Here is a 13,064-nt window from a genome sequence, read left to right on the forward strand (position 1 = left end):
AGCAAAAGCACGATGGGCCGAATGGCCTCCTCCTGTGCCGTACCTACTATGATACATACATACTTACCAATGTGTCGTCTCGTCATCTCAACTGTTGCGTTTCTGTTGACATTGGACAGCAAACCCAGACAGAATCTTTCTGAGTTTGATGGGTCTGTAAACCCATCCACAGTTAACGAAGGCTGCGAAGCATGAAAGGTTTCACCAACTCTCTGGTTTAACTCATAGTATGCTATTGAACACCAAAATGCTGGCTCTGAGTAGGTTACAGGTTGTAGATCTGAAACAGATAAAGGCAAAGTATTTCATGTCTAGATACATTCAGATTCATATCTTGGCACTTCTAGGACTCGAGTCCACATATATCAACCAACCATGGACCTTTTAACTAGGCTTATCCTTTCTCAGAACTAAACTTGTGTTCTTGTGAATGTATTTTGAGAGCTAATTTGTAGTCTATTATTTTCTTGTCTAAAACTAGTCAATATATTCACAATACTGAGGCAAGTTCACAAATTTAACAAGTTGAATACACATGATTAGGGATTCAATAATGGCAAGTAGATAGTTAAGTGTTTTAAGATGAGTATGATGGTGTGTATATTTATATTGCACCTTATAACTTCCCTCAAATGCTCCAAAGCACTTCAAAAGCACCGAATTATTTGAAAGTGCTGTCACTGTTATGTAGGCAATTGTACACAGTTATGTTTCATAAATAGCAATGAGTTGAATGACTGTTCAAATTATTTTGGTGGTGCTGGCTGAAGGAAGAATTTCGACCAAGACCGCAGAAAAACTCACTGCTCTTTGAATTCTACCATGAAACCTTTAATGTCCTCCTAAACCATCTGGAACAGTCAGATGGGCCCCTAATTAGTGCTTCACCCGAGGTCAGCACTATTGACAATGCAGCACTCCCTCAATCTGCACCCTAGTATCAGCCTATTCTGGTACTTAAGTCCTGGCACAGGGCTTGAACACACAACCTTTTGATTTAACAGTTAAGAGTACTACTACCAACTGTACAAAACTGAATGACAAACAAATGTGCAAGTAAAACAGCAAGTTGTTCAGATATGGTATATTCCATTTATTGTGGATGGGGTTTGTACAGACAATCAAATAAGCTGGACCAAACATGTAATCCAAAACCAAATGCATTAAATGTAACCTAGGTCTCTCCTCTTTGCCCAGACACAATTAGTTAATTTATAAATTTCAGTTCATTTGTAGTTGAGGAGGGTGGGGGTAGGTTTTGACATCAAATGCGTGCTCTTGCAATCCTGGTTCAGAAAAGGACTGTATACATAAGTACAAAAACAGACGTAATTGAGTTCAAACAACAATTGTCTGTGGGAGAGCATTCCATTGGCAGGACTTGCAATGTGTGAAGCTTTGCTGCTGGATAAACATAGCATTTTGAGCTGTAGGAGCACTGCGCTTCATGATAATCTCAAACAAGCAGGCTGAACTGAACTGAAGCTTCTGGTGCTGCTCATGTAAAAGACTAGCTGTCCAGCTATCTCTCTCTGTTGGGTGCCTACTGTGTCATGGAGTAAGCCATCTTGAACCCAGCAGGTTTAGGTGACTTAACAGGCAGGAAATGGGTTTTCTCTATAGTCTGTCAAAAAGGACTTCAATACTCATTACTGATATAGGCTTTGTGCAACACAAAACTTCTAATTATCCAGCATATCATCCACTCAGTTGGCCCACTACAGATCACAGGAGCTGAAGATAGCTTGTTATACGTGAGTGGGTGGGTAACAGATATTCTCCATATCAATCTCCCTTTACGTCTGCCATCTTGCAATTCTTCAGTGATTTGGATCATGATTTTAGCCTGGAAAAATGGGTGGGTTGGGGGGGGTAGTAACAATTACAACAATGAAAACCCACCCCCAACCCGGCCATTTCCAGTTTTGATGGGGGCGGGACGAGGGGCGGGCAACCAACCCACTCTCAGGAGACAGGTAGGGCATTAAAAACTTTTAAGGAAACTGCAGGCCTCCATTTTCAAAGCTTTTTTTATTTTAGCCCCTGGGGGCCGGGTTTCCTGGGCCTTCTATTTCACACCATGTGAGGAGGCGAGAAGGCCTGAAACTGCCTTTATAGCACAGCTTGTGGGTCCGAAGGAGTACTTCCCCCAGGCCCTACAAGCCTACTTGCTGCGAACCCCCCTTCCCACCCCACCAATCTAACACTTACCTGATCATGTCCTCTTCTCCCATCTAACCAAGAGCCAGCCTGTAAATCAGGCTGGCCTGTCGGGCAGCAAACTGGCAAAAAAAAACTGACGTCCGTTCGTCAAAATCATCAGGACATCTGGGAAACTCATACTGCCGGGTTTCCCGTCAGGAATTCCACCCCCCCGCCCTCCCCACCGGGTCCAGGCTAAAATCATACCCTTGGTGTCTGCTCACTTCCTAAATAGGGGGTTAACTATTCTGTGGAGGAACGTATCTTCAAAGAACATCACTTTTGAGAACATCCAACAGGTCACTGATGAAGATAAACTGTGTGGGACTAAACACTGTCGCAGAAGGACCGCTGTTGTGATACGGTTATGCAATTGTATGTTGTGATGCGGTTATGCAATTGCAAATGTAACCGTATCACATGAGGAACATGCTTGCCCCTAAAGAAGTCATATCCAGTTCAACAGCTCAGCAGATGTCACAACAGACCAGGTTCTTAATAAGACTGGGATGTTTAGAAACGTTAAAGGACTCCTCAAACATCGCACTGGGCACCAACAGAATCAATCATTCAACTACTTGATCATGAAATTGAGATCATATATCAACCAATTTGCTTTGAAACTAATCTAGTGAAGGATATATAATGATTTAATAGCTTCACCTGATCCACAGTGGTATGGGTCCCATTGTCAACCCATTCATGAGTGTGTGAAAACTGAACAAGTTCCTTTTATCTTAACAGGGTCTCCTCACATTAGGATTTTATATGAAAATAGACATCTCTGTCTTTCCGGTTGCTTGGTTTTCCCAATCTAACATCTACTTTTCTTCGAGGCAAAAAGTCAACCTCGCACATCACTACTCACAATGTCAAGACCAGTATAGTCTTCAGATGAACAGGGGTCAGAGTGTGGAGAAAATTAGATCAGGGCATGCAGACATAATTCAGTCCCAATTTTAAAATCATACATTCTGTCCTTGTTTTTATAGTATCATTAAAAATTCCAACGTCCACGTTTATAATGGAAACTGCCTATGTTAACTTGTCATGTTATAATTACACCCCCGTCAGTGTTACCATTGCAGCACTTCCACTGGGCTGGAGGGGGTGGGGGGGGCGCGGATGTTGAAGGAAGGGATGTAATTATAGCCTGACAAGTTTTATGCAGACTGTTTCCATTCTAAACGTGGACACAGGAAATTAGAATGAAGTTGATAGAAACTGCATGCAGATATTTAATACATCACAAGTCAAGATCCACACAGGGAGTGAGGGTATTTGTTTAAAATATCTCATTGGTATTGTGGCGCTTGAGTGAATTTTTTTTACATGTTGGCATTGGATGGTAGGGCTATTTAATTGTATATTAATACATTTCAGAGAGAGTTTGAAGAAGAGAAAAGCAGCATGCGAGCATCTGAAATAGAAAGATTACAGAACAGAAGGAGGCCATTCAGCCCATCAAGTCTGCGCCAGCTCTATGCAAGAGCAATCCAGCTAGTCCCACTCCCGCACTCTATCCCCGTAACCCTGCAAATTTTTTTTACTTTCAAGTACTTATCCCAGTTCCCTTTTCAAGGCCACGATTGAATCTGCCTCCACCACCCACTTAGGCAGCACATACCAGATCTTAACCACTCGCTGTGTAAAAAAGTTTTTCCTCATGTCACCTTTGGTTCTTTTGCCAATCACCTTAAATCGATGTCATCTGGTTCTTGACCCTTCCGCCAATAGGAACAGTTTCTCTCTATCCACTTTGTCTAGGCCTTTTATGATTTTGAATACCTCCATCAAATCTCCTCGCAACCTTCTCTGATCCAAGGAGAACAACCCAGCTTCTCCAGTCTATCCACGTAACTAAAGTCCTTCATTCCTGGAATCAGTCTAGTAAATCTTTTCTGCACCCTCTCCAAGGCCTTCACACCTTTCCTAAAGTGTGGTGCCCAGAGCTGGACACAGTACTCCAGTTGTTGCCCAACCAGTGTTTTATAAAGGTTCATCATGACTGACTTACTTTTGTACTCCATGCCTCTATTTATAAAGCCCAGGATCCTGTATGCTTTTTTAACCGCTTTCTCAACCTGTCCTGCCACCTTCAACGATTTGTGCACATATACCCCCAGATCGCTCGGATCCTGTACCCCTTTTAGAGTTGTGTCCTCTAGTTTATATTGCCACTCCTCGTCCTTCCTACCGAAATGTATCACTTTGCATTTTTCGGCATTAAATTTCATCTGCCACGTGTCCGCCCATTCCACCAGCCTGTCTATATCCTCTTGAAGTCAAATGAAGTGAAATGTAATCAAATGAAGTGCAACAGGTTAAAATGAAGTCAAATTAAGTGAAATTAGGTCAAGCGAAGCTTAATCCCACTTTCCAGCAGTTGGTCCGTAGACCTGTAGGTGACGGCACCTCAAGTGCACATCTAAGTACTTTTTACATGAGTTGAGGGTTTCTGCATCTACCACCCTTGCAGGCAATGTGAAAAATAAAGTGTGAAGAATTGATTTAATATCATACCTGGAAGAGAATGAACAAATTATAATATTTCTGGAAAGGGGGTCAATAGCATTATTGAATTAATAATTTTTATGTTGATTTCCATTTGTACCAAATTTAATTTTATAGTCAGAGATTTGAGGAAGTGAGGGAAATGATGGAATGAAGAGATAAATTGAAAGTGGACGATTAATAAATCAATGTATAACTGAAAGAGTACTATATATTTATTTGATGGTCAGTAGATCTATGATGGCAGCAAACAAATTATTCATTTTAATTTAATATTTAGAGAGCTTAGATTTGATATTGAGCATGAGAGAAATTATGCATAGCTTGATGAATTAAATGTGGAAGACTGGACAAATGAATTTCGAGCAACTTATTTGTTATCAGCAGGTTTCCTAATGATTGTTAAGTTGTCATGTTATGGTTCATAAATGTTAATATACAGTTGAAGAATAGAAGGAGCTGATACGCTGGGTGGAGCTAGTGGCGCAGAAGGATGAGCAGAGCTGAGTGTCAAAATCATAAATATGAATATTAATAGGCCCATAAGCAACTACAACAAATGGATTTATATAGCGCCTTTAACGTTGTAAAACATCCTCTAGATTCTGGAACGGTCCCAGTGGATTGGAAGGTAGCAAATGTTACCCCGCGAGTCAAGAAGGGAGGGAGAGAGAAAACAGGGAACTACAGGCCAGTTAGCATGATGTTAGTCGTCAAGAAAATGCTGGAATCTATTATTAAGTTTAGTGGAGTTTTGCGAGGATATAACCAGCAGGGTAGATAAAGGGGAAATCAGTGGATGTAGTATATTTGTATTTTCAAAAGGCATTTGATAAAGGTGCCACATAAAAGGTTGTTACACAAGGTAAGGGCTCATGGGGTTGGGGGTAATATATTAGCATGAATAGAGGATAGGTTAAAGGACAGAAAACAGAGTAGGGATAAAGAGGTCATTTTCAGGTTGGCAGGCTATAAGTAGTGGGGTGCCGCAAGGATCAGTGCTTGGGCCTCAGCTATTTATAATCTATATTAATGACTTAGATGAAGGGACCGAGTGTAATGTATCCAAGTTTGCTGACGATACAAAGCTAGGTGGGAAAGCTGTGAGGAGGACACAAGGAGTCTGCAAAGGGATATGGACAGGTTAAGTGAATGGGCAAGAAGGTGGCAGATGGAGTATAAAGTGGGGAAATGTGAAGTTATTCACTTTGTTTGGAAGAATAGAAAAACAGAATATTTTTTAAATGGTGAGAAACTATTAAACGTTGGTGTTGAGAGAGACTTGGGTGTCCTCGTACAAGAAACACAAAAAGTTAACATGCAGGTTCGGCAAGCAATTAGGAAGGCAAATGGCATGTTGGCCTTTATTGCAAGGGGGTTGGAGTACAAGAGTAAGGAAGTCTTATTACAGTTGTACAGGGCATTGGCGAGAACTCACCTGGAGTACTGCACACAGTTTTGGTCTCCTTATCTAAGGAAGGATATACTTGCCTTAGAGGCGGTGCAACGAAGGTTCACTAGATTAATTCCTGGGATAAGAGGGTTGTCCTGTGAAGAGAGGTTGAGTAGAATGGGCCAAAACTCTCTGGAGTTTAGAAGAATGAGAGGTCGTATTGAAACATAAGATTACGAGGGGGCTTGACAGGGTAGATGCCGAGAGGTTGTTTCCCCTGGCTTGAGAGTCTAGAACTTGGAGGCATAATCGTGGGATACGGGGTCGGCCATTCAAGACAGAAATGAGGAGGAATTTCTTCATGCAGAGGGTTATGAGTCTTTGGAATTCTCTACCCCAGAGGGCTGTGGATGCTGAGTCATTAAATATATTCAACACTGAGATGCATAGATTTTTGGACTCTAGGGGAATCAAGGGGTATGGGGATCGGGCGGGGAAGTGGAGTTGAGGTCGAAGATCAGCCATGATCTGATTGAATGGCGGAGCAGACTCGAGGGGCCGTATGGCCTACTCCTGCTCCTATTTCTTATGGCGCTTCACAGGAGGGTCATCAAACAAAATTTCACATCGAGCCACGTAAGGAGCTATTAGGGCAGGTGATCAATAGCTTGGTCAAAGTAGTAGGTTTTAAGGAGCGTATTAAAAGGAAGAGAGAGATGTAGAGAGGCAGAGAGGTTTAGGGAGGGAATTCAAGAACTTCGGCTCGAGGCAGCTGAAGGCACAGTCGCCAATGGTGGAGCAATTAAAATCAGGGACGTGCAAGAGGCCAAAATTGCAGGAGTTCAGAGATCTGAGAGGGTTGTAGGAGGTGATAGAGATAGGGAGGGGCGAGGCCATGGAGGGATTTGAAAACAAGGTCGGAGGAGCAACGTGATAAAATCAGACAGTGGAGGCATCGAGAGAGGTGATGGTGAGGTTGAGCTGGGTGTCATCAGCGTACATGTGGAACCTGATGTCATGTTTTCAGATGATGTTGCCAAGGGGCAGCATATAGATGAGAAAAAGGAGGGGGCCAAGAATAGATCCTTAAGGGGCTCCAGAGGTAACGGTGTGCAAGCTAGAAGAGAAGCTATTGCAGGTGATTCTATGGCTACGACTGGACAGATAACAGTTGAACCAGGAGAGCGCAGTCCCAACCCAGCTGGACGACGGAGGAGAGATGTTGGAGGAGGATGGCGTGGTCAACCGTGTCAAGGGCTGCAGACAGTTCATGAAGGATGAGAAGGGATAGTTTACCACGGTCACAGTCACATAGGATGTCATTGGAGACTTTGATATGGGCCATGTCAATACTGTGGCATGGGCGGAAATTTGATCGGTGGGATTCAAACATGGGGTTGCAGGAAGTTGGGCATGGATTTGGGAGGAAACAACATGATCAAGGACTTAGGAGGAAAGGGAGGTTGGAGATGGAGCGGTAGTTTGTAAGGACAGAGGAGTCAAGGGTGGTATTTTTAAGGATGGGGGTGATGATGGCAGATTTGAAGGGGAGGGGGACACTGCCTGAGGAGAGGGAACCGTTAACAGTATCAGCTACATGAGGCCGGGAAGGAAAGTTTGGTGGGAATAGGATCAAGGGAGCAGGAGGTCGGTCTCACAGACAAGATGAGTTTGGAGTGGGCATGAGGGGAGATCAGAGAGAAACTAGAGAAAGATGAGAGTTCAGGGCTAGGGCAGGGGCAGGGGCAACTTTAGGTTAAGTTTGGCTTGGTGGGCTAGGGGAAGGGAGGGAAGTGGCAGGGGCAGCTGAACAGATGGTCTAAATCTTAGTGACAAAGAAGCCCATGAGCTTCTCGCATTTCTTGTTGGAGATGAGGGTGGAGGAGGCAGGGGAAAGGGTAATAAACAACAGTGTGCCTTCTGATATAGATCATGAAAGGGATCTGAAAACCTTTAACACTAACAGTAAAATAATGTTCATAAAATATCAATTTTGGCTATTTGAAAATGGGATTTAAAATAATAAGATGACTTGCACTGCCCAATACCCCTCAAATGGATGTCTCTGAGCTGGTGTTTGGCAGGTGAATGATGACAGGGCCATAAGCAGAAGGGCCTGGTAGAAGTTTTAATGCAGATCATTTACAATAATAAAAAAAATAGCATTCCTTCTGATATCAGAAGAGGATGCTGCCATTGTAGCAGTAAAGGAGAAGGTAGTAGCGATATTGGATAGGATAAAAATAGATTAAGGAGGTACTTAAAAGATTGGCTGTACTCAAAGTTACCCAGGCCAGATGGGAATTAAGAGTGGAAATTGTGGAAGCTCTGGCCACAGTCTTCCAATCCTCCTTAGATATGGGGACTGCGCCAGAGGACTGGAGGATTGCAAATGTTACACCCCGGTTTATTTCCACCCAGGGCAGAGGAATAAACCCGGCAATTACAAGCCAGTCAGCCTGTGGAAGAGAAACAATAATCTGGGACAAAATACATTGGCACTTGGAAAAGTATGGGCGAATAATCGAAAGTCAGCACGGATTTGTTAAAGGAAAATCATGTTTGACCAACTTGATTGAGTTCTTTGATGAAGTAACGGAGAGGGTTGATGAGGGTAGTGCAGTTGATGTTGTATATTTGATAAAGTACCACCTAATAGACTTCTTAGCAAAATTGAAGTCCATGGGATTAAAGGGATAGTGGCAGCATGGATACAAAATTGGCTAGGGACAGAAAACAGAGAGTAGTGGTGAATGGTTGTTTTTCAGACTGGAGGGAAGTATACAGTGGTATTCTGCAGTGGTCAGTATTAGGACCATTACTCTTTTTGATATATATTGATGACTTGGACTTGGGTATAGAGGTTATTCAAAATTTGCAGATGACTTTGAAACTTGGAAATGTAGTAAACAATGTGGAGGATAATAACAGACTTCAGGAAGACATAGGCAGACTGGTGAAATGGGCAGACACATAGCAGATGAAATTTAATGCAGAGAAGTGTGAAGTGATGCATTTTGGTAGGAAGAATGAAGAGAGGCAATATAAACTAAATGGTACCATTGTGAAGGGAGTGCAGGAACAGACACCTGGGGGTTCGCAGACACAAATCTTTGAAGGTGGCAGGTCAAGTTGAGCAGGCCGTTCAAAAAGCATATGGAATCCTAGGCTTTGTACACAGAGGCGTAGAGTACAAAAGCAAGGAAGTTATGCTAAACCTTTATAAAACACTGGTTAGGCCTCAGCTGGGCACCACACTTTAGGAAGGATGTCAAGGCCTTAGAGAGGGTGCAGAAGAGATTTACTAGAATGGTGCCAGGGATGAGGGTCTTCAGTTATGTGGACAAAATGGAGAAGCTGGGGCTGTTCTCCTAAGAACAGAGAAGGTTAAAGGGAGATTTGATAGAGGTGTTCAAAATCATGAATGATTTTGACAGAGTAAATAAAGAGAAGCTGTTTCCAGTGGCAAAAGGGTCGGTTACCAGAGGACACAGATTTAAGTTGATTGGCAAAGGAGCCAGAGGCGACTCGAGGAAACATTTTTTTACGTAGCAAGTTGTAACGATCTGGAATGCGCTGCCTGAAAGGGTGGTTGAAGCAGATTCAATAGTAACTTTCAAATGAGAATTGGATAAATACTTGAAGGGAAAATATTTAAAGGACAATGAGACTAATTGGATAGCTCCTTCAAAGAGCCGGCACAGGCATGATGGGCCAAATGGCCTCCTCCTGTGCTGTACCTACTATGATGATACTATTAGGAAATGTTTGTGAAAGCGGACTTGTTGAACAGCAAACAGGAGGAAATAAACATCATAAAATACTTGAAAAGTACTTGAAAAAAAGAGAAAAATTAAAAATCAGGAACGAACAGTAAACTGAAAAAGAAACGTCCAAATATAACTTGTATTTAAGAATCAACTAAAAAAAAGCAACGTACATTTTTAAGGATAGGAGGACGATGACAGCAGGGGAGCAGATAGGGTGCCTGAGTGACCGGACTCTGAGACACAGTCAAGCTACTGGCGAGTGACTTGTGGTACATAGGAACATGTCGCAGAACATAATGCAGAAGCAGGTATGTCTTCCTTTTTCTTCAAAACGAAGATTCTCCTCCACTGTAGTTGACAGGGCCCTTGATCATGTCCATCCTATTTCCCACACTTCTGCCCACATCCCTTCCCCTCCCTCCTAGAACCATGATAGGGTCCCCCTTGTCCTCACCTTCCACCCCACCAGTCTCCACATTCAATGCATCATCCTCCGCCATCTCCAGCACTATGCCACCATCAAACACACCTTCCCCTCCCAACATTCTGAAAGGACTGCTCCCTATGTGATACCCTGGTCCACTCTTCCATCACCCCGGTCCACTCTTCCATCACCCCCAACACCCACTTTGCTTCCCACAGTACCTTCCCATGCAAGCGCAGGAGATGCAACACCTGCCCTTTCATGTCCTCCCTTCTCACCTTCCAGGGCCTCATATACTCCTTCCAGGTGAAACAGCGATTCACTTGTACTTCTTTCAATTTAGTATACTGTATTCGCTGCTCACAATGCGGTCTCCTCTACATTGGGGAGACCAAACGCAGATTGGGTGATCGCTTTGCTGAACACCTCCGCTCAGTCTGCAAGAGTGACCCTGACCTGCTGGTGACTTGCCATTTTGATTCCCCGTCCCACTACGGCCTCTTACAATGTTCCAATGAAGCTCAATGGAAGCTCGAGGAACAACACCTCATCTTTCTATTACAACCTTCCGGACTCAACATTGATTTCAATAACTTCAGATCATAACCACTGCTCCCATTTTTATGGACAGCAGGTACTGGTAATGGTTCTGCTGTTGCCATTTACAGCTCCTCTACACCCATCTTTTGTTTCTTCACTTGTCCCATTACCACCCTCCTTGCCTAGCACCATCATCCCTTTTGTCATTTAATTGCTCCTACCCATCAGTGGCCTTCCCTTTTGTTCTTTCCTCCCCTCACTTTCCCAGGCTCTGTTCTTGCTTAAAAACTGTTTCATCTTCAACCTCTACCAGTTCTGACCAAAGTCATCAACCTGAAACATTAACTCTATTTCTTTCTCCAAAGGTGCTGTCTGACTTGCTGAGTATTTCCAGCATTTTCTGTTTTTATTTCAGATTTCCAGCATCTGCAGTATTTTGCTTTTGATCTGTACCTCAACTCCATTTACCTGCCTTGCCTCCATATCCCTCAATACCTTCACCTAACAAAAATCTAGCACTCAGTCTTGAAAATTGCAACTGACCCAACATCCACAGCCTTGTGTGTGTGTTGGGGGGGGGGGGTATGATAAAGAGTTACAGATGCTCAATACCCTTTATATGAAAAAGTGCTTTCTGATTGCACTACTAAATGGCCCAGCTCTAATTGTAACAACTTGCATTTATATGGCACATTTAATAAAAACATCCCAAGACACTTCACAGGAGCGTAATCAGACATAATAATTGCACCAATGGAGGAGATAAGAGATGGGGTGATTTGAAGCTTGGCTAAAGGCACGGCTGCCAATGATGGGGCGATGGAAATGGGGGATGTACAAGAGGCCAGAATTCTTGGAGGGTGTAGGGTTGGAGAAGGATACAGAGATATGGAGGGGCAGCACCATGGAATGACTTGAACACAAGGATGACAATTTTAAATTAGAGTTGGTAGAGACCGGGAGCCAACGTAGGTCAGTGAGCAAAGGAGTAATGGATGAGCTCAAGTTTCTGGAAGGTGGAAGATGGGTGGCTGGCTAGGAAAGCATTGGAATGATCGAGTCTGGAGATGACAAAGGCATGGATGAAGGTTATAATCCTGCAGTTATAATTTAAAAGGAAATTAAAGTAGATCTTGTGTGTATAGGTTGGGGGCTAAGAACCCACTGAGATTGGGAAATATCAGGAGCATGTAAACTAAATAAAAAGCAACTGGACGATACATGCTCAGCTATCAACAATATTCTCCACATTTCTAAACCTGAAACAAAAGTTGCACTTCTGGATCTTGCAATATACATTTTTTAAGCATCTACATTGGGTCAGTGCCCTGCCCCTCCCCCGAAGCCAAATTAATCTTCTGACTAGCAAATAGGACACGCTTCAACATACTGAAACCATTCTAATTGGCTGCCATATAGCCAAAACAATATATCTCATGATCCTTCCTAAATACCAACAAAAGGTCACTGATACAAACCAAGCAGTGATCAAATACACCAATTGGTGCTTCAAATATTAAAGTGCTTTCAGGTGATCGAAGTAGTTGGCCAATGTTTGATCCACATATGTACAGTTAAATCAAAAATCAGACTAAGGCTATTAGCATTTATGATGGGAAACACATCCACGGTGTCAGATTTGACACAGTGGTAGCACTCTCACCTGAGTCAGGAGGTCATGGGTTCAAGACCCACTTTTGAGACTTCAGCATATAATCTAGGCTGACACTTCAGTGCAATATGAAGGAGTGTTGCATTGTCCAAGGTGCCATCTTTCAGTTGAAACTTTAAACTGACGTCCCATCTGTCCTCTCAGGTGACCATAAAAGATTCCATAAAAGATTTGATGACGAGGACAGTTCTCCCAGTGTCTGATCAATGGTTATCTCTTAACCAACACCACCAAATCAGATTAGCTGGTCATTTACCTCCTTGCTTTTTGGAGGACCTTTCCATGCGCAAATTGGCTTCAACATTTCGCTGCATTACAACTGTGATTGCACTTTAAAAGTACTTCATTGGCTGTGAAGCGCTTTGAGGCATCCTACGGTTGTGAAAGGTACTATATAGATGCAAGTTCTTTCTATCCGCAGTTCACTAATCATTTAAGCCGAATCTATTGCTAACAATGCAATTAATGTCATGTTAGAAGGAATTTGAAAAGTGGTTAAACCGAATGAAACTGAAGTCCCAAATGGGAACCAGTAAGGGCCTAATTTGA

At 42.9% G+C, this 13,064-nt stretch overlaps 1 protein-coding gene across 2 annotated transcripts in view; it reads right to left on the reverse strand.

The window, feature by feature from the left end:
* The window catches only part of smad2 (SMAD family member 2), a 157,011-nt gene that overhangs the window by 40,486 nt on the left and 103,461 nt on the right, over positions 1-13,064 (reverse strand). For both annotated transcript variants that reach the window (XM_067983328.1, XM_067983319.1), the window contains one exon: positions 68-280. In XM_067983328.1, coding sequence (XP_067839429.1) covers positions 68-280 — 213 coding nt within the window. The remainder of the gene's footprint in view (positions 1-67; positions 281-13,064) is intronic.

The sequence above is a fragment of the Heptranchias perlo genome, chromosome 1 (assembly GCF_035084215.1).
Source record: "Heptranchias perlo isolate sHepPer1 chromosome 1, sHepPer1.hap1, whole genome shotgun sequence".
NCBI lineage: Eukaryota > Metazoa > Chordata > Chondrichthyes > Hexanchiformes > Hexanchidae > Heptranchias > Heptranchias perlo.